This window comes from Eulemur rufifrons, chromosome 1 (assembly GCF_041146395.1).
Source record: "Eulemur rufifrons isolate Redbay chromosome 1, OSU_ERuf_1, whole genome shotgun sequence".
Lineage (NCBI taxonomy): Eukaryota > Metazoa > Chordata > Mammalia > Primates > Lemuridae > Eulemur > Eulemur rufifrons.
Genome location: NC_090983.1, coordinates 17,437,860 through 17,459,660, shown reverse-complemented (window position 1 = coordinate 17,459,660; position 21,801 = coordinate 17,437,860). Strand labels below are relative to the sequence as shown.

General features: G+C 51.6%; 2 protein-coding genes across 2 annotated transcripts in view; one reads left to right on the top strand and one right to left on the bottom strand.

Moving 5' to 3' along the window:
* Positions 1-3,685, top strand: part of CYP27A1 (cytochrome P450 family 27 subfamily A member 1) — a 35,530-nt gene extending 31,845 nt beyond the window's left edge. Inside the window, exons 3-9 of the mRNA XM_069466987.1 lie at positions 958-1,157; positions 1,280-1,477; positions 1,650-1,822; positions 2,425-2,591; positions 2,771-2,852; positions 2,939-3,151; positions 3,299-3,685. Of these exons, the coding sequence (XP_069323088.1) occupies positions 958-1,157; positions 1,280-1,477; positions 1,650-1,822; positions 2,425-2,591; positions 2,771-2,852; positions 2,939-3,151; positions 3,299-3,418 (1,153 nt within the window). The 3' untranslated portion in view covers positions 3,419-3,685. The remainder of the gene's footprint in view (positions 1-957; positions 1,158-1,279; positions 1,478-1,649; positions 1,823-2,424; positions 2,592-2,770; positions 2,853-2,938; positions 3,152-3,298) is intronic.
* A 7,378-nt stretch (positions 3,686-11,063) lies between these two features.
* On the bottom strand, positions 11,064-17,775 carry PRKAG3 (protein kinase AMP-activated non-catalytic subunit gamma 3). Its single transcript, XM_069466978.1, has 13 exons — positions 17,743-17,775; positions 17,388-17,427; positions 16,756-16,911; positions 15,987-16,390; positions 14,801-14,882; positions 14,243-14,301; positions 14,076-14,121; positions 13,810-13,864; positions 13,482-13,608; positions 13,174-13,339; positions 11,843-11,880; positions 11,526-11,672; positions 11,064-11,180 (listed from the first exon to the last, which is right to left on the bottom strand). Exons 1-13 carry the CDS (start codon positions 17,773-17,775, stop codon positions 11,064-11,066), a joined length of 1,470 nt encoding a protein of 489 aa, XP_069323079.1.
* Positions 17,776-21,801: the final 4,026 nt, after the last annotated feature.

Below are 21,801 nucleotides of genomic sequence, written 5' to 3'. Positions count from 1 at the left end.
TTACTCTTGGAGCAGCACCTGTAACCTGAAGTTCCAATAAATGGGTCTATTTTGGTTTTCTTTTTTTTCAGTGACGCTTTTAGTTTATCTTTTTTTTTCTTTTTGTGAGACAGAGTTTCACTGTGTCCCAGCTGGGTAGAGTGCAGTGGCCTCATCATAGCTCACTGCAACCTCAAACTCGTGGGCTCAAGAGATCCTCCTGCTTCAGCCTCCCGTGTAGCTGGGACTGTAGGCACGCACCATGACACCTGGCTAATTTTTCTATGTTTAGCAGACACGGGATCTCACTCTTGCTCAGGCTGGTCTCAAACTCCTGACCTCAAGCAGTTCTCCCGCCTCGGCCTCCCAAAGTGCTAGGATTATAGGCGTGAGCCATGGTGTCCAGCCTAGTTTATCTTTTTGCAGCTTTCCCCCAACATAATAAAGAGAACTCCTGGGCATGCTGAAGTTCATTTAAATAAATAATTTTTAAAAATAAAAAATATAATTTTTCTTTTTAAAACTTTATTGGTTTTTAAAATTCTAACTTAATACTTATTGTAACAATTCCAATAATAAAATATTGTCTCCCTTCCCCTTTACTCCCATCCTTACTTTATCTAGAAGCCTGCAAGTATCATTTGGATATGTAGGATTTCCTCCCATCCTCTTGGTATTGGGCCACACTGTACTTATTGCTCTGCAACTAGCTTTAAAAAATGGACTCGTACCTAGCTTGCTTAGGAACAGTAACAGGTTTGGGGGACAGCTGAGGGTGGGAGCAGGCCCTGAACATTCAGCCCCTCTATGGGAAGCATGTTCACACCCAGGTGAGCATCTCTGCCCACCCAGGGTGGGCACCTGACCGTCTACCCCAGGGCTATGGCCTGAGGCATCTGCCTGGTGGGGTTCGGGTGCCCTTGACCCACTGGGCCAAGCAGAGGCTTGCATGTGTGCTGCTCCTCCGTGTCCCTGCAGGGAGGGACAGCATTGGTACAAGCTGCGCCAGGCTCTGAACCAGCGGTTGCTGAAGCCAACTGAGGCTATGCTCTATACGGATGCTCTCAATGAGGTGGTTGATGACTTTATGATTCGACTGGACCAGCTTCGGGCAGAGAGCGCTTTGGGGGACCATGTGCCCGACATGGCTCACTTCTTCTACTACTTTGCCTTGGAAGGTACTCTTGCTGGGAGAGGGGCTGGATGTGGGAATGGGTCAGAGGTGGCCCCCCTCTGCAAGTCCCCTGGGTTCTGTGTGCCCCATCTCTGCCTCCTGTAATGGCCTCTGTGCACTACCCAGCTATTTGCTACATCCTGTTTGAGAAACGTATGGGCTGTCTGGAGCAATCCATCCCCAAGGACACGGCGACCTTCGTCAGATCTGTTGGGTCCATGTTCCAGAACTCAGTCTATGCCACCTTCCTTCCCAAGTGGACCCGTCCCCTGCTGCCCTTCTGGAGATGGTACCTGGATGGTTGGAACATCATCTTCTCCTTTGGTGAGGAGGCCTAGGGACAAGGGAAGAAGGATGGAGGTGGCTCCCAGGTCTGTGCATTAGCCGTCTCTCCCAGGACCTTCTCCCTCACGCTACCTGCTGTTGGAATGGCTATTGGTCCCTGAAGATCATGACTTTTGACTTTGTCCTTTCTTGTTCTCCATTGCCCTCACAGGGAAGAAGCTGATTGATCAGAAACTCAAGGAGGTGGAGGCCCAACTACAGACAGCGGGGCCAGATGGGGTCCAGGTGTCTGGCTACCTGCACTCCCTGCTGACCAGCGGGAAGCTTAGTCCTCATGATGCCTTGGGCAGCCTGCCTGAGCTGCTCATTGCTGGAGTGGACACGGTGTGTAGGGGGGCAGTGAGGAGACCAGGGCTCCCAGCTCCCATCCTGAACCAATTCCCCATTATCCCCCACCTGGTGCTGACCTTAATCCCTCCAAGTACTTGCGTCTTTTTCGTGGATGCAGCACTAGCAGGAAAACAGAGGGCTCATCCAGCCCCGCTGAGGTGGGCAGGGAATGGTCCTCTTGTAAGGGAGATTCCATCACCCCCTGGAGCCTCCTCGCTCTCCCTGACAGCTGGGAAGTTTCGTCTCACATCTAGTCTGGCTCTCTCTTGCTAGAATTTAAGTGGAGAGTTGGAAGCTTGCCCACAAGCACCTTCTTTCTGTATGGGACCTATTTCCAGTGCTTTTGTTCTGTTGGGTTTCTCTTTGCTACAGTCCCCTGCTATTGCTAAGACGCTATCCTCCATCATGTTGGTCCTCATCCCACCGTGGGTTCATGTTTAGCACACAGGTCCCACGAACCCTCGTGCCTTTTCCTGCCATACTTGTGGCAAATTGATTCTCTCCCACATTTTGCACACATTCACTCATACACCCTCCCACTACCGGCCTGTTTCCTAGAAATCCCTTCTCACTTCATCTCTCCCTCTACCTCCTAGACATCCAACACGCTCACGTGGGCCCTGTACCACCTCTCAAAGAACCCAGAGATCCAGGCGGCCTTGCATGAGGAAGTGGTGGACGTGGTGCCAGCTGGGCAGGTGCCCCAGTACAAGGACTTTGCCCACATGCCCTTGCTCAAAGCTGTGCTTAAGGAGACTCTGCGGTAGGATGCTGTTCTCAGGAGCACAGGATCTATGTGTGGGAGGAATCAGAGGTGGGGATGGGAGTGGGGACCGGCAGGCTGGGGCTAAGGACAGGGTGAGATGGGAGAAGTGGGGAAGGCGTGGGCATGCTGCCCTCCTTGCACCCACAGGCAGACCCTAGACTTTCTTTTCCCTGCAGCCTCTACCCTGTGGTCCCCACAAACTCCCGGGTCATCATGGAAAAGGAAGTTGAAGTTGGCGGCTTCCTATTCCCCAAGAACGTGAGTGGGGCTAGAGAACCTGAGTGCCCAGGGGTGCCCTCCAGCCCCAAGCTGATGGATTCACACTGTCCATTCTTCCTTGACAGACCCAGTTTGTGTTCTGCCACTACGTGGTGTGCCGAGACCCCAGCACCTTCTCTGAGCCCGAGAGCTTCCAGCCCCACCGCTGGCTGAGGAACGGTCAGCCTGATAGTTCCAAGACCCCACACCCATTTGGCTCTGTGCCCTTCGGCTACGGGGTCCGGTCCTGCCTGGGCCGCAGGATTGCAGAGCTGGAGATGCAACTACTGCTCACGAGGGTGAGCCGGGAGAGGCTGGAGGGATGTATGGGCCAGGAAGGGGTGAAGGAGACCTGGGGAGGCGAGAAAGGGAGGCACAGAGTAGTAGTGTGCAGAGGGGCAGTGGATGGGGGACTCTAACCACCCCACATGCTCTTGACCTCCCAGCTGATCCAGCACTACCAGGTGGTCCTGGCCCCAGAGACAGGGGAGGTGAAGAGTGTGGCCCGCATCGTCTTGGTTCCCAGTAAGAAGGTGGGCCTGCGTTTCCTGAAGAGACAGTGCTGAGTTGGGCCCCTGCATTCCTGGGCTGTCCCAGAGGCTCCAGCCCTGGCACAGTAGTTCCAGGCCGCTGCCATGTCTCAGATGAAGAGGGAGAGAAAGAGGTTACCAGATTGAAGAGGCTGGATGAACTCAGTGTGCTTCCCCAGAACCCTGAGCTTTTGTCACTTTTATTATTTCGAGCAACTCCCTTTCATATAAATGGCCACCCCTTTATCGCATTGCTGTCCTTGGGCGCAATATTAAATAAAGGAACTTTTATTAACTATTGGAGAACTTATTCTTTTTGACTATCCAGCCTTTGAATCCCTTTCTGTGTTTGGGGAATGCTCTTTCCCCACTGAATCATGGTGGGAGACACAGCTGCCTCCCTCCTTGGAAGCTGAGAACACCCTGTGCTTCCCCAGACCTCACAGAGAGGCCTTAGCTTCACGTGGCGCCGGCTGAGGCCCTGCCAGAGGAGGAGCTGCAGGGTGACTCCCGAGCGCCTGAGAGTGGTGCTGTATCCGTCAAGCTGCAGCGGTAGATAATAGAAACTACCCTATTTCAACAGAACACAGGCACCCTACAAAACTGTTGGAAAAGCCCCAGATAGACTAGGCTAGAGTTGACCTCTAGCAGGCACCAATCACCTTGGGGAGCACCACCTTGGCCACAATCAGCAGGATGAGAATCGAGATGTTATCACCATAACTACCGGCTCTGGAGTGACTTCATGTCAACTAGCCCTGTGCTGGCAAAAACAGAAAGATGACCCCCATCCTGCCCTCAATACCCAGGCAGTCAGTAGTAACTGGACTGGGGCCTCTGCTAATGCCCCCTGACTGCCCTGACAGCAGGCAGAGCAGAAGCCTCTGCCTCACTTCCACCTTCCAAATCTCTCACGTACATCCGGGAGGTGGAACCCAAGTCCCACCTGGAATAATAGCTGCAAGGGAGTCTGGGCACAGCTGTTGAGGAAGACCACCAGAAGGAAAGTGGGCTGCACTAAGATCCAGTGCAACGTACCACACGCCTGGAAACACAGTGAATCCCCACCCCAGGTGTACATTTCAGCTGAGTTACAGAAAAAAATAAAGTTCACGTTCTTACACCTATGGGAATCAGAGTTTTGACCCACTTTAAAAATTGTGTCACTGCCCTGTTTAAAATCCTTCAGAGGCTGCCCTCAGCCCTCAGGCCAAGTCCAGAGTCTTTACTGCGGCTTGTAAAGATTCATTGTGCTCTGGCACCCTCCCTGACTGTGGAGACCCTTTCCACAGCTGAACCTGAGTTCCTTGAGTCTCCCTGAGCACATTATGTTCTTTCCAGCCTCAGTACTTAGTACTTACTGTCCCCACTCTTGGAACACCCTCTTCCCCCAACTGTCATGTCATCCAGAGAGCTTGCTCTTTCTTAGGATTCAGCTCGAATGTCACTGCCTCTGCAAAGCCCTCCCTGACCTCTCTGAGCAATCCTGAGCACTTCCTCTAGTGTCCTCCTTACCCCTCCCCCCATTACAGAACTTAGCACTCAGCATGTCCACCTTGTTGCTGACCCACTGTCTCCCTGACCTGCTGTCAACCCCCTGGAGGGCACAAATCAAGCTCCTCTAATTTTGGATCCCAGTGTCTAACTGTCTAGCCTCTGGGAGGTGCTTAATAAATGTTTGCCGAACGAGACTGGAATAGCAGGGAGAGAAGAGGGGAGGACACAGAGCTTTCTGCATTGAGAAGAGGCAACTAGAGGGACTGGGAGGAGCTCCTGATCAGCAGGGCGGGCTCTCGACCCCACCTGGGCAGTGGGTTCACCGGCCAGAGCTGCCTATGAAATACAGAGGATGGGGGCTGGGCTCAGAGGGTGCCGAGATCTCTGTCACGAAGTCAACCAGCGTGGACTTCTGCCTTCCCCTGTGTTCTCTCCTTCAAACCAGCTGGGATGAGCTGCCGAAGCCACATGAACCGCGGTGCTGAGTGCTGGGAGTTGGGTGGCGGGAGATGTGTGTGATGTGACTTGGATTGGGGTTTTGTAGCAACAGCGTGTCAGTGTTCATGGTCTGCAGCTCAGTTAATGAACTTATAGGCTAATCTCACATCAAAATCTATGAAGAGCTCGTCTATCCACACCATGGGATATTATTCATCCATAAAAAAGGAATTTAGGCCGGGCGTGGTGGCTCACGCTTGTAATCCTAGCACTCTGGGAGGCCGAGGCGGGAGGATCGTTTGAGCTCAGGAGTTCGAGACCAGCCTGAGCAAGAGCGAGACCCCGTCTCTACTAAAAATAGAAAGAGAATTATATGGACAGCTAAAATATATATATAGAAAAATTAGCCGGGCATGGTGGTGCATGCCTGTAGTCCCAGCTACTTGGGAGGCTGAGGCAGAAGGATCGCTTGAGCCCAGGAGTTTGAGGTTGCTGTGAGCTAGGCTGACGCCACAGCACTCTAGCCCGGGCAACAGAGTGATACTCTGTCTAAAAACAAAAAGGAATGAAGTACTGATTCGTGCTGCCTTATGGATGAACCTTGAAAACATTATGCTGAGGTAAAGAAGCCAGAAAAAAAAAAAAAAGACCACATGTTATATGATCCCATGCATACAAAATGTCCAGAATAGGCAAATCTATACAGACAGAAAGTAAATTACTAGTTGCCAAGGGTGAGGGAAGGGAAAAGGGGGCGTGACTGTTAATGGCCCCCCAGGATTTCGGGGTGATGAATACATTCTGGAATTAAATAGTGCCTAACTTTGTAAATATACTAAATGTCACTGAATTGTATATTTAGAAAGGGCAGATTTTATGGTATGTAAATTATATCTCAAGTGGGAAAAAGAAAAACCCCACGAAGATCAGTTTGGTAAGATTATTGTAGAAATAGCTGCCAATGTAATCAATAACTCCAGAAGATTCCTGAGGGTCACTGATGCCTCAGAATTCGGAGGCAGCGCTGCCCTACAGGGCCTAAAATCCAACCTCAAATAGGAAGTTATAAACACAGAGGGGAAAGGAGCTAAGCAGATTGGTGAAGCAATGAAGTCCTTGCGAGGATGAATGAAAAAGCGAGCTGTATTTCCTCGCACTCCGGTGAGGTGTAGGCTCGGCTTCAGAGGCTGCCCCGAGAAAGGTTTCGCTGTCAGTGACAAAACACCAGATGTAAGGGCTTAACTGTCATTAACACAGATATTAACCTTGCTCACAGGAGCTGCTACTGGAAAGCCCACAGATACGGAATCGGAAGAAGAGAATCAAAGACTCCCACCCAGAGCAGAGGAAAACAAAACACAGCATGGCCAGAGAGGGCTTCTCCTTATACTTGGGTTTTTTTTTTTTTTTTAATTTTTAGAAGATTTTTATTGCTATATGCTATACCTACAGAAAAATACATCTGCCATAAGTGTCCATGAAAGTCTTCTGTTTAACTTAGGAGTTGAAAATGACCTCTCTCTGTTTATATTCCACCACAATGCCTGGGCAAAACTTACTTAATGTAAATGAAAAAGCCAAAAAAAGAAAAGAAAAAGAAAAAAATTGCCAGATATTATGCCCTCGATTAAAAAAGAAAAAGTTACTTTCCTTGACAGTGATTCATTCAAACACATAATAGCGCTGGGAGGGCTGTGGCACAGCGTGGGCTCCTTCCCTTGCAGCTTTCTCTCTCGAGGCTGAAAAACATCAACCCTGGTGGAGGGTTGGCACAGAGCCCACCAGTGGCCAGGGATGGGACACACTTCCAGAGTCTCAAAGTCTCAGGGGCTCAGGGTTCCCCAGAGTCACAGTAAAGGGATGTCACAGTGAGGCTCCTGATAGTCCACCCTGACCTGCCTTTATGGGAAAAAACAGGAATAGTGGATTTAGGATCGTTGATGCAGCACGGCAGGTATAGCTTCGACTGAGAATGGCACGTCTGGTTACTCCTACTCCAGCTAGTTTGAATTTGTTGGCCAAATTAGAATCCATATTTTTGGGTATGACTTTAAGAAAGCACCTTGTCTTCCTAAACAATGAGGTGGCCCCCTTGTGAATAAAAATACAGAGGCTACTCAGTGTTGCCTGACTGTCTACACACTCACGTGCTATGGAAGTTTTAGCTCTGAATGCATTTTGTCTTGGTAATAGGAATCTATTTCCAGGTCACTATTTATGACTCCAGTTTTAATATGCATGTCAAACAAAAACTTTAACAATTGCTATAATGCAAGAGACTTACATGACATTGTACTGAATACGTTCGTATTTAAGGCTGTTTGGGAGAAGAGCAGTGAAATGGTAACGGACTGGACACCTTCGATGCTTAGCCAGTGCTTGTTGCAGACCTCAGTCATGAGTAAATAATAGACAGACCCACTAATGTGATGAATGATTTTACTAACTATGAGAATGAGGCATCCTTATTTCTCAGCACGGTTACATGCTCATCATGTGTTATTAATCATGTCTCTAGTTTTTATAGAAAATAAATACAGTTGCCCAGTTCCCACCTGAAAATCAGGAAATTGGTGTCTCTAGGAATGGGGCCCTGGAATCTGCACTTTACAAAGCTTTCCCGGTGATCCTGATGCACACCCAGGGCTGAGAGCTACTGACAGGCGGTGAGGAGGGAGATGGGAAAGCGAAGGAGGCCGCGGCACCTCAGAGAGGCCACGGAAGTTTGGGGAGGGGCGGAGGGCAGAGTCAGGAACAGAGGGGACAGCAGGGCAGGTGCACACAGGGTGCTTCTAGTATTCAGAGCTGGAGTGGAGGCAGTCGCTGCCCCCATGGCAGCTCTGGGCCCCTTGTCCAGCCACCATGATGGCTGGAAGGGCTGGGCCAGGGGCTGAGGGCCGAGCTGTGACCAGAGGAGGGTCTGAGGCAGTGAGGGTGGGATGGTCCCTCACAGAAGGGCACAAAGGGGAGAATTACCAGGTCCCTAGGATGGTGCCCAGACAGGTAGAGACACACCTGCTCTCAGGAAGACCCCAGGGGAGCAAGAGTGCCCTCCTCAGGCTGCTGGCCTGAAGCCTTTGCTTTTTCTGCTGAAGGTCTGTATCACATGGAGCCACCCAGAGGCACAGCTTCAAAGGACTGACCTGTTACACTTGCCTGGAGCCGGCTACGGCTGGAGTCACCTGCCCCAGGCTCCCCAAGGGTGCTGTCACTGGAAAAATCCTCCCTTGGCCCAGACCCCATGATCACTCCCATGTCATCTTCCCCCTTGGGCCCTAGTCCCTGGACCTTCCTGGGTAGGACCAGTGCAGAACCAGCCTTGATCCTCGGGTTTTGGTAAAATGTCTAGTGAGAAAATACCTTCATTTACTGCCTGACCAATCAAATACAAACGTCTCCACTTTGCAGCTCTGCGAAGTAAAGGGGGCGGGATCACATTTTAGAGATACTGACCTCCCCCGCCCACCGCCCCCCCACCCCCCCTCCCCGACAGCTGGACCTGCAGTGCCCATTGCCACGGGAAAGAGTGACATAGCCGAAGTGAGTCTTGGCTTTGGGATTTCAAAAGCCTCATCCTCAAGGTGGGTGGCAAGAACTCAGGACACATACAATGGATTTGGAAGAATATATGATGGGTTAGAGAACAAGGGACCCCTCTTTCCCACTGGAAAAGATTCTATAGGCTGGTGGGGGTTGGGGTGCAAAGAGACTGTAGGCATTTCTGGGGTCCTTGAGAAAAGGGACCTGAGAAGGGGACTGAGTCTGAAGAGAGAGGGGAGTCTGACAAGTACTCCACATAGGTTTGGAGATTATAGAAGAGCCCTGGGCCCCATGTTTCCTGGCTAGAGCCTAGGAACACAGCCAGCCGCGGGGCAGAGCAGGCCACTGGCTGTACAGCTCAGCAGATGGGCCCAGAGCAGCCTCGTGGAGCTTCCTGAAGCCCAGGGGGTGCAAGGCTAGGAGCTAGAACGCCCTGCATGCCCCAAGCACAGGCAGGCCCAGAGAGGCTTTGTGGGAATGAAGGAGCATGACCAGCAGGTGAGCAGATGGGGACGGGGATGTTTTAGCAGGTGCAGGCATGGATGGATAATGACGGCTGAGAACAAACTTAAAGCCTCCCCTTTCAGAATCCACTTGCTCAAGGCTTCTTAGGCGTGGCTCTGGGTAAAGAGATAAAAAAAAAAAAAAAGCCTTCCCTTTCCACTGAGCTGAACCCCAGGGGAAGGTGAGGGGGAGACACCCGAAGTGACCGATATTAATTTCTAATCACCTGGTGAAATGGGATTCCTAATAGAAATTACCATCAGTGTTAGCAAAATAATGTTTCTTACAGATTAGAATTTGTAGACTGAGTTGTACCTACTACAAAAGTAATTAATCAATATTTTCTTTATGGTTTTGTTGCAAATGAAAGATAAAAATATTTTGGTAGAGCAACACTCTATGCACAAAAGAAATGCTATTTGCAGCCTTTGTCAAATTTCCTTGATATGTTTGAATTCAGGAAGCCCAGGGATCTTGCCACAAGTTCAGGTTAAATGACTGTATCTTCTTTTCAGTAAAACCTATAAAGTCCAAGTTCATGGATTGTTCTTTCTGTTTTGTACAAGTCTGTCCATCGTTGGGGACTGAGGACACGAGGCACAGGTGAATGCTAAGGAGTTTTCTGGACCGGAACAGAAGGAGGACCTCACTCCAGCAGGCAGTTCTGTAAATAATTGCTGCTGCGTGGTGACTCAGCCGGGAGAGGAGGAGGGCAGTGGCGAGGTTGTGGGGAAGAACAGCTGGGACTCCCAACAAGCTGGTGGCTCGAGGGGGACTCCAGAAACCCTGACTACGCCTGTGAGCTGTGGGCTCCCTGCCCCACTGGGGCCAGTCCTGACCCAGGTGGGGGAAAGGGGTACATGTGGGCACGGAGCACTTGGGCAATCCCAGTGCCTCTGGTTCAGAGACCTCCAGGGTCGACTCAGCTGTTCTCCTTATTGTCATCATCCCACGGTGCACTGGCATACCCGAGGGCTTCCGGGAGTGTGGGCAAGGCAGGGCAGCTAGGGAGGGCTGGAGACGCCTGTGTGGAAGAGAGACGGGAAGATGGTGACCAAACAGCGAGGGGAGGTTGCCTTCCAGCAGGGGAGTCTGACCATCCACTACCAAGCAGGTGCAGTTTGTGCCCCATCCTTCTGCGAGCCCCTAGCAAACATGCCACCAGAAGTCTGAGGTCATGTCACATTTACTGAGATGAGCACGTAGGTAGAAGCTCCCTTCTTTAAACCTTTGTTCTTCCTGAGGATGGACATCCCATGCGACAAAGGTTTATACAGCTTGCTTCCTTCTAATGGTATTCCCAGCAGGTGAGAATTGAATTGGGAGGGAACAGGTAAACCTTCCCCGACAGCCTGAAGTCACACCGCCACCCTAGCTTTTAGGCCAGCCTCTGTCCACCCCTCCGAGGAGGGCTTCTGTCACCTCAGCTGAAAATGGGATAAAGTGGTGGCCTATGAGTCCTATACTTGTTTTCTTGGGGCTGCTCAGTTATGAACTGGGCCTGTTCTCATTCTCAGGTCATCCCAATCTGAGATCTGGGAGCCCAGAAAGACTGGGGCTGATTAGATTAGCCGAGGGCAACGCCTACCTGAACCAGAATGGTACCAGCAAAGGGGGAAGAGGAAGATGAAGGCCGATCCCCCGGCTCCCTTCATTGGCTTCTGGGTATGGAGGTGGCCTGGGAGTGAGGACCCAGATATCCTCAGGCACCGAGGGCATCGATGCCAGCAGGGCTGAGCACAATCGCCTGAAGGATGTCGGAAAGGGAGACCACACCCAGGAGATGTTGGGTCTCGTCCACTAGCACCAGCCGGTGTACCTGTGGGGCCACAGTGTTCGGTGAGGGGGCGGAGCCATGGGGCTAGGGCAGCTGGTGAGGTTGGTACCAAGAATCCAGGAAACACCCTGACATAGTGGGGGAGAAGGAGAGTGTCTGCTAGGAACCAGTTAGGGATGGCTGTGACCGCTCTAGGGATCAGCTGGCTGTGGCCATTGGCACAAGGGACCTGTGGACAGGACCAGGTGCACACCAGACCAGTGTGGATGCCAGGAGTTGGTCTTGAAATGGAAGGACAGGCCAGGCGCCCGATGTACAGAGATGGCTGGAGCCGCGCACAAAGACTGGGCCATGTGTGTTGGGGGCATGCCTGGAGGGCACCGGTACCTGCTCCCGCGCAATCCTGTCGATCACTTCCCCCAAGCTCTCGTGGGGCTGGCAGGAAAGGACTCCCTCCAGACACACTGTCCTCTGCCTCAGGGCTTCTCCCACACTCATGTCTAGGTGGTTGTAGGTTTGCTGGGCAGCCAGGTGCTGGGACAGGGAGAGAAGGATGACTCTTAGTTCACTCCCTCGCCAAGGCACCAACCCCACAGATATCACCTCTGCACACTTGCCAAGGTCCCCCTATCCACAGATACCCTCCACCAGTCCCCATACCCTCAGCCTCCCTGCAGCGCCCCCCGCTCCCTGCAGACACTTACAATCACATCGAAGCGGGAGTAGAGGCCCACGACCTGACCTGCAGGGGGTGGCAGGTAAGGGGCAGGGAGAGACAGATAGGGAAGAGGCTCAGATCAGAACCAGGGTGCTATGCAGAGGGCCTTCGGCTGCTGGCTTTAAACAAGGCATCAAGCTGCCACTACCTGAACCCCAGGATCAAACTTAGCATCACAGAGAGTGACACAGCCTCACATCGTGCCTCCTGAGGAGATGCAGTGTGAGTGACATGGCATTGCCTATGAAATATTGTAGCCTCAGATGTACAGGTTGGATCTCATCAAGCCTTTAGATCTAATTTCCAGTTTCCAGGAAACACAGGAAGAGAGGAACGAGGTAAAGGCCAGCTCTAGAGAGCAAACAGACAAACCTGGAGATGGAAAATCGTACAGGACAACTCGCCCAGGCTTTTCAACTCATCGAAGTCACAAAAATTAAGGGGGAATAGAACTGTTCTAGATTTAAAGAGACTTAAGGGACAAAAGACACAAATGCAAAATATGGACTTCAATTGCATCCTATTTTGGACAAATCAACGTAAAAAGTATATATTCTTGAGGAAATGGTGAAATGAAAATAAGGATTGGATATTAGACAACATGTCTACATTGTTCATAGTTTAGTTAGTTAGCATAGAAAAAAATTATTTTAAGAGATGCAAACTGAAATGTTTGGGGTAAAATGATATGATACCTGTAATTTACTTTGGATTACTTCGGGAAAAAAAGATGAACTGATTGTGACAATACGTTAACAATAGTTAATCCAAGCAATGGATATATGGGGCTCATTATACAATTTTTCTACCATTTTCATACATTTGAAGTTTTTCATAATCAAAAAATAAATTAAAAGCACTTCTTGATATCTAGCTTCATTGTGGTGATTTTAGCTTTGAAATATTTTACAGCCATTGTCCAAGGAATAATCACACAGTCCCTCTAATCCTTTTTTAGAGCAGGCAATTGAAGTCTGGCTGGGGACCCAAGGTCCGACGGCCCATTTGAGGATGAACTAAAACTAAAAACCTGGTCTTCTGTTGCTTCCTCTCACTATGTCCATTTATTGTGCATAATCTTTTAAATCCTCCTATGAAGTCAGAAGGATGGGTGTTAAGATTCTCATTTCACAAGTGAGGAAACTGAGGCACAGGGAGGCTAAGCAACTGGCCCAAGTCTCAGAGCAGGCAGAGGCCTCTAACCCCCACTCCTCCCTGGGCCCCCAGCAGATGCCACACAGACCCCTGCCCTCCCCATGTCCTCCCCGCAAAGCCCTCCCCTGTTCCAGCCCGGCCAGAGCCTCTCATCCTGGGTACCACATTCGTTGACCACAGGCAGCGCAGACACGCGCCGGTCCACAAAGATGTCCAGTGCGGTGAGGACGGGCGCTGTCTCCAGCACCACCGCCAAGTCTCGGAATGAGCCAATGCCCAGATCTTGGATGGTGCGGTAGAGGAAGGAGGGCCGGGGCAGCAGGGCACCCTGGTTGGGGTGGGGATGGGTGGCGATCAGGGGTCCAGCAGCCCCCAGAGGACTTCCAGCTCCTCCCTCTCCACTCCTAGGGTTGAGACTTCCCAGCGCCTCTGGTCACCTCCCGCTTCCTCCCACCGGGGCCCAGGCTCACAAAGATGTGCAGGAACTTGAGCAGCCGCTTGTGTGTGAGGATGTGGAGTACGTCGCCCGAGACCGGGTCCAAGACGGGCAGGCGATGGATCCGGTTCTTGATGAGGGTGTAGACAGCTTCAAACAGGCTGTGGAGGTGGGAGTAATGAGCCTGGGGGCAGCCTGGGGAGAGACACCCTCCATCCCGGTCCCCTAAAAAGGAGGACAGGGCCCTAAGGCTGCCTTGTCTGTGTGCTGCATGGGATGAAGGGACGAGTTTGGTGCTGAGTGAGACTAGGGAAGGGGACAGTGGGAGGAAGAGGACCAGGTGGGTGGGTGGGGATGCTTACTTGTCATTGGGAGAGATGGAGACCAGAGGCTTGAAGCAGCCTTGCAGGTAGATCTCTGCAGAAAAACCAGAGTTGGTCAGGCCAAGGGAGCTGGCCAGCCTGCCTCACCTTGCACCCACACTACTTCCCTCCCCTCGGGCACCCTGAGGCTCCCTATCACCCCTCCCCTGCTCTCTCCAGGAAGCCACTGCTGCCCGTCCTGTGCCTCAGGCCCTTGGCCCGCCCTCACCCACATAGCCCCTTTCCCGTACTCTCTCCCCGCTCACCCCGCCAGGTCTCGATCTTATGCTCTTCAATCTCATGGATCTGGACCTAGAGACATCGACAGCACTCCAGGAATCACACGTGGGCCCCTCGGGCACCAGGCTCCATGAAGACTCCCCTCCGCCCCAGCCCGTCTGGGTGCCTACAGGCCCCCCAGCCCGCTCCTCACCAGCGGGGACCTGTAGTAGCGATGCAGCACCAGGATGAAGTCCGTGATGGTCAGCATCCCTGTGGGGTGGGAGGAGCGTCAGCCTGGGGCCTTTGGGTGAGGCAGGTCCAGGGCTCAGACTCCCTCCCTGCCCTGCCAGTATGTGTGCCCTGAAACAGTGGGGACCGTGGGACGAGGACGCTGGGGCAGCCGCTCCCAGGCCTGAGAAATGGGCTCTCCCTCTTACGTTCCCCTCAATTTCTCTCTTCTTCCCTCCTCCCCTCCCTAGTCCCTTTATTTCTTTCTCTTCCTTCCTCATTTGCTACCCAGCACCAACGACATGGCACCGTAAAGCCGCAGAGCTAGAAGGGGTCAGCCGGCCATGGCCATACCACAGGTGGGGAGACTGCGCCCCAGGTCCCCCAGCCAGCTGCCCCAAGACCCAGGAGTGGTCTCTGGGCCACACTGGCCCTCCTGGCTCAGCTCAGCCTGAGGGTCCCTCAAGCTTGTGGCATTTCAGAGTTCAAGGTCCTGCCTTCTCATTCTCCATCCTCTGCCACCTCCCCAGCCTCTCCTCACCCACAAAGCTCTGCTTCTTGCTGTCCCACAGAGGTGCTGCCCGCACGCCATTGGCCACCAAGGCAAAGAAGGCCTTCTTGATCTGAGGGACAGGGGAGAACAGTCAAGGGTGAGTCCCAAGAGGTCTGTACCCTGCTTTCCCACTGCCCCCTGTGAGCACCCACCCCCCTGCCTGCCATCCCCTCTGCTGTCCCAGCCAGGGTCCTTCTGTGGGACCTTGTCCTCCTCCTCACGAACTTGCCTTCCTCGTGTCATGGCACATAGTAGGCTTGACCATTGTTGGGCACATTTGCCACTTAGATAAGGCTGCTTGTGGCCAGAAGCACTGAGAGCGCCCTCACCGAGCACACCAGGGTGTGAGAAACCCTGACTTTGTGTTTCCACTCGGAAGTCGTGTGTGCACAGACACAATAGTTTTTGCTAATCTAAATACTAGAGGTATAATTATTTATGCACCATTTGCATGTTTACATAATTTACATAAGTTTTTCTCTAAATAAATTTTCTATTGACTCATTTTGAGCCTTGTCCTTAACTATCTATGCATGCCTCATCCTTAACAGTACTAGCTGTACATGCGGATTATATTTTTCTAACACACATTAAATAAATACAAAGCTACTAAAATAAACATATTTGTTCATGAACCACTAGAATCAAAATGAGTACGTGGAAGATACGTATCCCACACTTTGGGAAACACTGCTGTACAAAATGGTGATAAGAATAGAATCATAGACATTTTGTAGCGTAGCCTAATGGAAGAGCAGGTACTAGAGCTCATCCGATTTTTCTGTTACCAAAAGAGCCCCCTACTCTTTGTCCTACGCGACCCTGCAATGTCTTACACATACTTCATACTTTGCAAAGCATCCCCACTTTCTGCTGAATTGTCCCAAGAATCCCCTGAACCATGCAGGGTGATCCCAGTCTTCGAGACGAGAGAGGTAAAGTGACTGATCTGAGGTCCTCCAGATACTAAGTGGCAGAGCTTCGATGACAGAGGGGTGTTCACAGAGAGCCGAAGCCCTCCCTCCCACCACTGGTCTCCATGTGCTAAGAAGGAGTCCTTGAAGGGGATTTGCAGAGGGACATGGCCTGGTAGGGCATCTCGGAGGGTGCGAGTGGTGGCTGCAGCACTATGCGGGTGGACACTGAGCTCGGGTAGGCAGCACTGTGGGCTCACCTCCAGTGTGGTGTCGAAGATGACCAGCTTGGAGCTGGTTGCCATGGCGTCGTAGCAGGTGTGCTCCTGCATGAAGCGCATGTAGACCTGGGCTCCGGGCTTCTGCAGCTCGTCGTCCCAGCCCAGCTTGGGTAACAGGACCTGTGGGGATGGGCATGGGGCCGGCCTCTCTTCTATCAGGCCTTCCAGCTCATACCCCCAGGCCCCTGTGGCCGGGAGCTCTGTGGCCGGCTCTGCATCATCGGTGCTGGAACCCGCTGCTGAGGCTGCACAGTCAGAGGGGAGGAAGTCCCCTGTTGGCGGGGTGCCCACTCCGACCAAGGCAGCAGCTTGGGCCAAGGGTGTGGCCTTGGGGAATGTGGCCTCCAGCCCAGTGGACTCAGCAGCTGGCCTGGCTCGAGAACCTGTTGGGAGGAGGAGGGGAAAGGACAGTAACTCCACCTTCCAAAGCACTTTTTCATCTGCTGTCTCGGTTGATCGCACAGCAGCCTTGGAAAGCCAGGATGCTGTGGCCCCATTTTGCCGGGGGAAGCCAAGTCTCAAAGAGTCACTGTAGATAGTGGCTCCGTCCTGTCTTTCTGAGTTGGCCAAGCTGGGACTCTGGCTCTGCAGTGCAGCTATTCTCTCCCATGTGGGGAGACCGAGGCCACAAGATGAAGGTTGAGTCCAATTCTGTGATTTGGAGGGAGCCAAGGCAGAGCCTGGCCCCAGGCTCTGGGACTTCCCACTGCCCTGCCCTTCACCTCCCCAGAACTGGCCTTGGCCTCACCTTCACCCGGACCCGGCGGCTCCCCTTCCTCCATGGCCTCCTGCCTTGTCCATCTTGAGGCCTTGGCCCTCTGTTTCCCACAGATTCTTTCTGAGCTGGTGGTCACAGCTGGAGATGGCCATGAAGTGCTGTCCCCTTGCTCTAGGAAGCTCATCTCTGGAAGGGGGAATGGGGCCTGTTTGGTTAATAGGGAGTAATACAACAAAATAGATGAAAATGTTATTAATAATAATTCATTTTTCAAGCTTCCAGTGGGCTTTTTTCCAACATATTTCTATTCAAAACTCATAGCAGCCTCATAAGGGAGGTATTATCATAATCCCTGTTTCACTAGGGAGGGACCAGAAATTCAGAGAGGTTAAGCAATTTGTGCCAAATCACACAGCTTGTAAGTGGTAAGGTCAGGACTGGGGTCCCAGCTCAGACTCCAGACTCCCCCTTCCTTCTGAAAAGAGGAAAGAGGAGGTGAAGGAAACACAACTGGAAAAAGAGGAAGAAGAAACAATGAGGAAGAAAGAAGGAAAAGGAGAGAAAGACAAAACCAGGCTGGGAGGGCTTGGGGGTCCCAGAAAAGTGGGGGACAAAGGAAGTGGGAGAAGAGACCAGGCTACAGGGAGGGGCAGTCTACCTACCTTGATGCTCAGGCCCCCCAAGGCTGCTCCAGGAGGGGGTCTGTGGGGAGAAGAATGTCTGAAGGGGTGGGGAGAATACCTTCTGTTCCCAAACCCCAGATTCCCCCTTCTCACTGCATACACAAACAAACACACACACACACACACACACACCCCTACCCATACACACACACAGAAACACATATATCCACCCTTCCCAGACACACACAGAACTGCACACACTCACAACATACATGCCCAGGAACCCACATGCTGATATCTGCAGAGAAACACACTCACACACCCATGATCTCACGGCGTGTTCACAATCCTCTGGCCTCAGCTGCCCCAGCTCCAGCCCCCTGGGACCACATACCCTGCACAATGTGTGTTCCAGCTCAGGCTCCATGTGGCCAGTCCTGGCCCAACGGAGAGCAAGTGTGCGACACTGTGGCGGGGCAGCACTATTCTGGGCCCGGCCCCTGGCGCCCTGCCCCACCGGATCGGTTTCTCTCTGATTGGGTGTCAGACAGCGGAGGGAGGGGCCGCCTGCTCAGCTGTGCCGGCCCAGCAGCCTGGGGGCTGGCGGGAAGGGAGGGGGTGCACCTGAGAACCTTGACACCTGGTCCTCAGCTGCCTCCTGGGTTCTGATGACAAGCTAGAAGGGTCCTGTGATGGGAGAAGGTGGCTGGCTTTGAGCATTGTGGGACATGGGAGGCAGGAGGAATCGGGCTCTGAGAGTCCCAGGCTCCCTGACCCAAGGGCCTTTCTCATCTTTGTCAGGTACCAAAGGAAGGAAAATGAGGGGGTGGAGGTTTGAGCTTCACTTTCTTCCTTGTTCCAGTTTCAGTAGAAGGCGGTGCTGGAGCTGGAAAAGACAGGTTGCAGCCAGCTCGGAGGCTGAGAATAAGGCAAGGGGTTTGCGGGCAGTCCCGGAGAGCAGCCAAAGCATGTCCAGATGTCCACATTTGAGTCCCAGGAGCCTGTCCCTCTCTCAGGTGGAGGAGGTGGAGCGAGTAGTTCCAGCAGGTGGGGGCTGTGAGGATCACCTGGAAGGTGTGGGGAGTGCTCAGGCCCTGCACTTGTCCACAGAGGGAGACACCTGTTTCTACCTGTGCTTGGGAGACAAATCTGGGTGTGTAGGGGCCCCAGCCCCCCATCCTTCAGTATGTGCTGTGCCTACCTCCCCTGGTGCCAATGGGATCCCAGCCGGGCTCTGGTGGCTGCCCACCCCCTTCCTTGGCATTCCTGGGGCCTGAGTCAATGTCCAAATTGGGAGTGCTGACCCAGCTGACCCAGCTGACCCAGCTCTCCTCACCCTGCCCCTCCCTTCCTCTCCTCCTCCCAGCCTCTTTCATCCCGGCCCCTGGCCCTGGAGTGGACACTCGGTAATGGACAGCTGGATTCCTTGCAGAATTTATTGAACATATTTCCCATCAACCCCCAAAGTGCCTACACTGCCTATGGGGAGGGTGGCCCCAGCAAGGGCTGCACCTGGGGTCCCCAGCCTTTCTCAAGCACATCCTGCTCACTGGACAGTGGGACCTGGCTCAGTGGACAGAATAAGAGAGTTCTCTTCACAGCCAAGCATATTTTTTCAGTTGGCCTCAAGATTGCCATTACCAGTTTGAGAGAGGGGAATAGGAAGAACACCAAGTTCAGAATATTTGAGCATAAAAATAAGGTCTACATGAGACCATTGGCTGTGGATACTCACACAAGGAACCAATCAGAAGTCTTATAAGGTTTTGAGCTTGCTGTGTTGGCAAAGAAGCCATAAACAGGACCAGCAAAGCCTGGTTTGACACCCCGCCCTACTGCCATTATACCCAGTACCCCAAATCTGCACCAACAGGAAGAGTATTGTGAAGGCTATAAGGTCTGCAAGAAGCATGTGCTAGCCAGTGTGGCCACAGAGGACACTGGAGAAGGCATAACTTCCCAGGAGGTAAAGCCAGAGGCCACATAGGAGGGTGGACAGGGGGAGATCTTCCCAGAGAGTAGAAGTAGGGGTGCCCAGATGTGCTGACCATAACCTACTCCATTGCCAGGAAAGGACTTAGCCACCCCTGCCCAACTGCACTTAGTCATTGCTAAGATACCATCACTGCTGGGTGTTTGCCAGCCTTTCTGTTGTGAGTGGATGTTTAATTGAGTTTATCATTTTCATTTTCCACCTGCCGTCTATGGGGTGTAGAAGGGGCAGATGACATGACTTTTAATTTATAGGTCACTAGAGCATGAGGAACCCATCTACCTGGAAGAGGGGACTGCCCATTCCTCAGATATCCTGGACTCTGAGCTGGGCGCTGTGCCCAGATAGAGCTCTGACTTCCCTCCATTTGAGGGGTGGTAAATGTGTTCTTTGTGTGGGGTGGCCAGATGGGTGGGCTCTAGAAGAGCAGTATCTATTCTCCCCATCTTCTTCTACTGGTAAATCCCCACAATTTTAACTGAGTGCAAGATTATATTTCCCAGCTTCCTTTGCAGATAGTATGGCCATGTGACTAAGTTTGGCCGATGAGATTTGAGCAGCAATGTTATATGCAACTTACAGGGGTGCCCTTAGAAGGAAAGGGAACCCTTTTCTACAGACTAGAATTATGATATGATGGTGGGAGCTGCAGCAGCCATTTGATCCCAACAGTGGGAAATGCAGTTTGAAAATGACAGAACCTCTCCCACCCCTGTCCTGGTGTGCCTACCTCTGGACTGTTATATTAGGGAGAAATAAATTTCTGTCTTGTTTAAGCCACTGACAAATGGAACCTTTGTTATAGCAGCCAAGCTTCTCTGTAATGAATACATCTACATTGCAGGATCAGGGCAGGATTGGGAATTACACACGTAGACAACAGCCCTTCATGTCTGCGCTTACTATCTACCAGATATGGTGCACAGCACATCACACGCAGTGTCCCACATAATCCCTTGCAACCCTATGACGTAAAGACGTTTATTATTACAGTTTTACAGATGAGAAAACAGAGGCATAAATAGATTAAGTAATTTGATCAAAATCTCAAAGCTAGTGAGATGGAGCCAAGAATCAAACCCAGGGTTTCTGGACTCCAGTGCCCACGTTCTTAACCATTAAGTGTTATGGAAAGCACAGGCCTGGCGTGTTAATCTACACTCAGTAACTGGTTACCGTTATTATTACCTTGCCACCTGCTCCCAGTGCTCTACAGGCAAGCAGGCAGGCACGGGGGAGCTCCGACTCTTCAGCAGCCATTGCATGCTGCTGTCAAGGCTGGAGTGGAGGAGGACTCCAGCTGGGGCAGACACCAGTGCTGCTCAACATGGGAACCACAGTGAGTTTCCAGATCTACAGGAGGGCCCTGCCCTGCACCTGCCCTGCGCCTGCCGTTTGCCTCTCAGAGCTACCACCTCTGCTCTTGCTGCCAGCCCAGCCCCCACCCATGCTCTTGGCAGGGTGAATCAGCAGAAGGTACTGGCTTTAGTTGGGTAATAAATACTCCTTGGGTGATTGATTTTAGCCTCTGGCCATGGTATCATATTTCTTGAAACCCTACTTCTTGGCTCACTGGCAGACTGGGTGTATAATAAGGACCCTGCACCCTAACCTTAGGGTGAATTTGGCTGCTATCTCTGGAGAGCTGATTTGTCTAGGACATGGGGTTGGGGATCCTGTTTAAGTGTTATTTTTATATCAGAGGGAGCAAAACAGCTTGAGGAGGCCAAGAGAATAGCCCAGATGAGACCCATTACTGATAAATCACAAATGGGGTCCTCTATGCCAGAGCAGTTGGGAAGCTGGAACAGCAGCCCCTGTGTCAGTCACCCAGACACGATGGCTCCCATCTTGTCTGTGTGTGGCTGGACAGAACAGTATCTGTGCCAATGTCCCAAGGATCTGGACTGAACCTGCACCTTGTTAATGCAATTTAATCTGTCCCAAAGGCCCTATTATGAGCCTTTTCCTGTGAGGGGTTGGGATTGTATAATAGTAGACAAATGTTGCTTTCGTCCACCCAGTATCTATTTACTTCTCTTTTGTCAGATCTTTAGGTTATCTTCAGGGAACCACAATTCCTCCAATCTCAGAGCATGTGATTTTTGGAGGGGCTCTACTGTGGGTTCCAGGAAGTACACCTCTGACTCAGATTTAGCCAATGAATAGGAAACCACAAAAAAAAAGCATAACAGATTAGAAAAAGAAGTAAACAGAACTAGAAATGAAAATATAGAAGTGAAAGATGAATTTAATACATGAACTTAATGCCAGATTAGATACAGCTTAAAAGAAAACTGAATATTAAGTTAGAAGAAGTTACCTAGAGTGCAATACAAAGAATTAAAAAATATATAAGACTTGTGAAAGAGAGTAATATGCATAGAAGTTAGAGTATGAAAATCTAAAACACATTTATACAGAGTCCCAGAAGAAGAGTAGAGAGCGAATGGGGTAGAA

Coding starts and splice junctions, on each gene's coding strand:
- PRKAG3 (XM_069466978.1), bottom strand. CDS start 17,775: ATGGAGCCTGAGCTGGAACACACATTGTGCAGG. Junction 14,302..14,800: donor CAAGAAGCAGAGCTTTGTGG/GTGAGGAGAGGC, acceptor CCCACCCCACAG/GGATGCTGACCATCACGGAC. Junction 11,673..11,842: donor ACTCCCGCTTCGATGTGATT/GTAAGTGTCTGC, acceptor TCCCTGTCCCAG/CACCTGGCTGCCCAGCAAAC.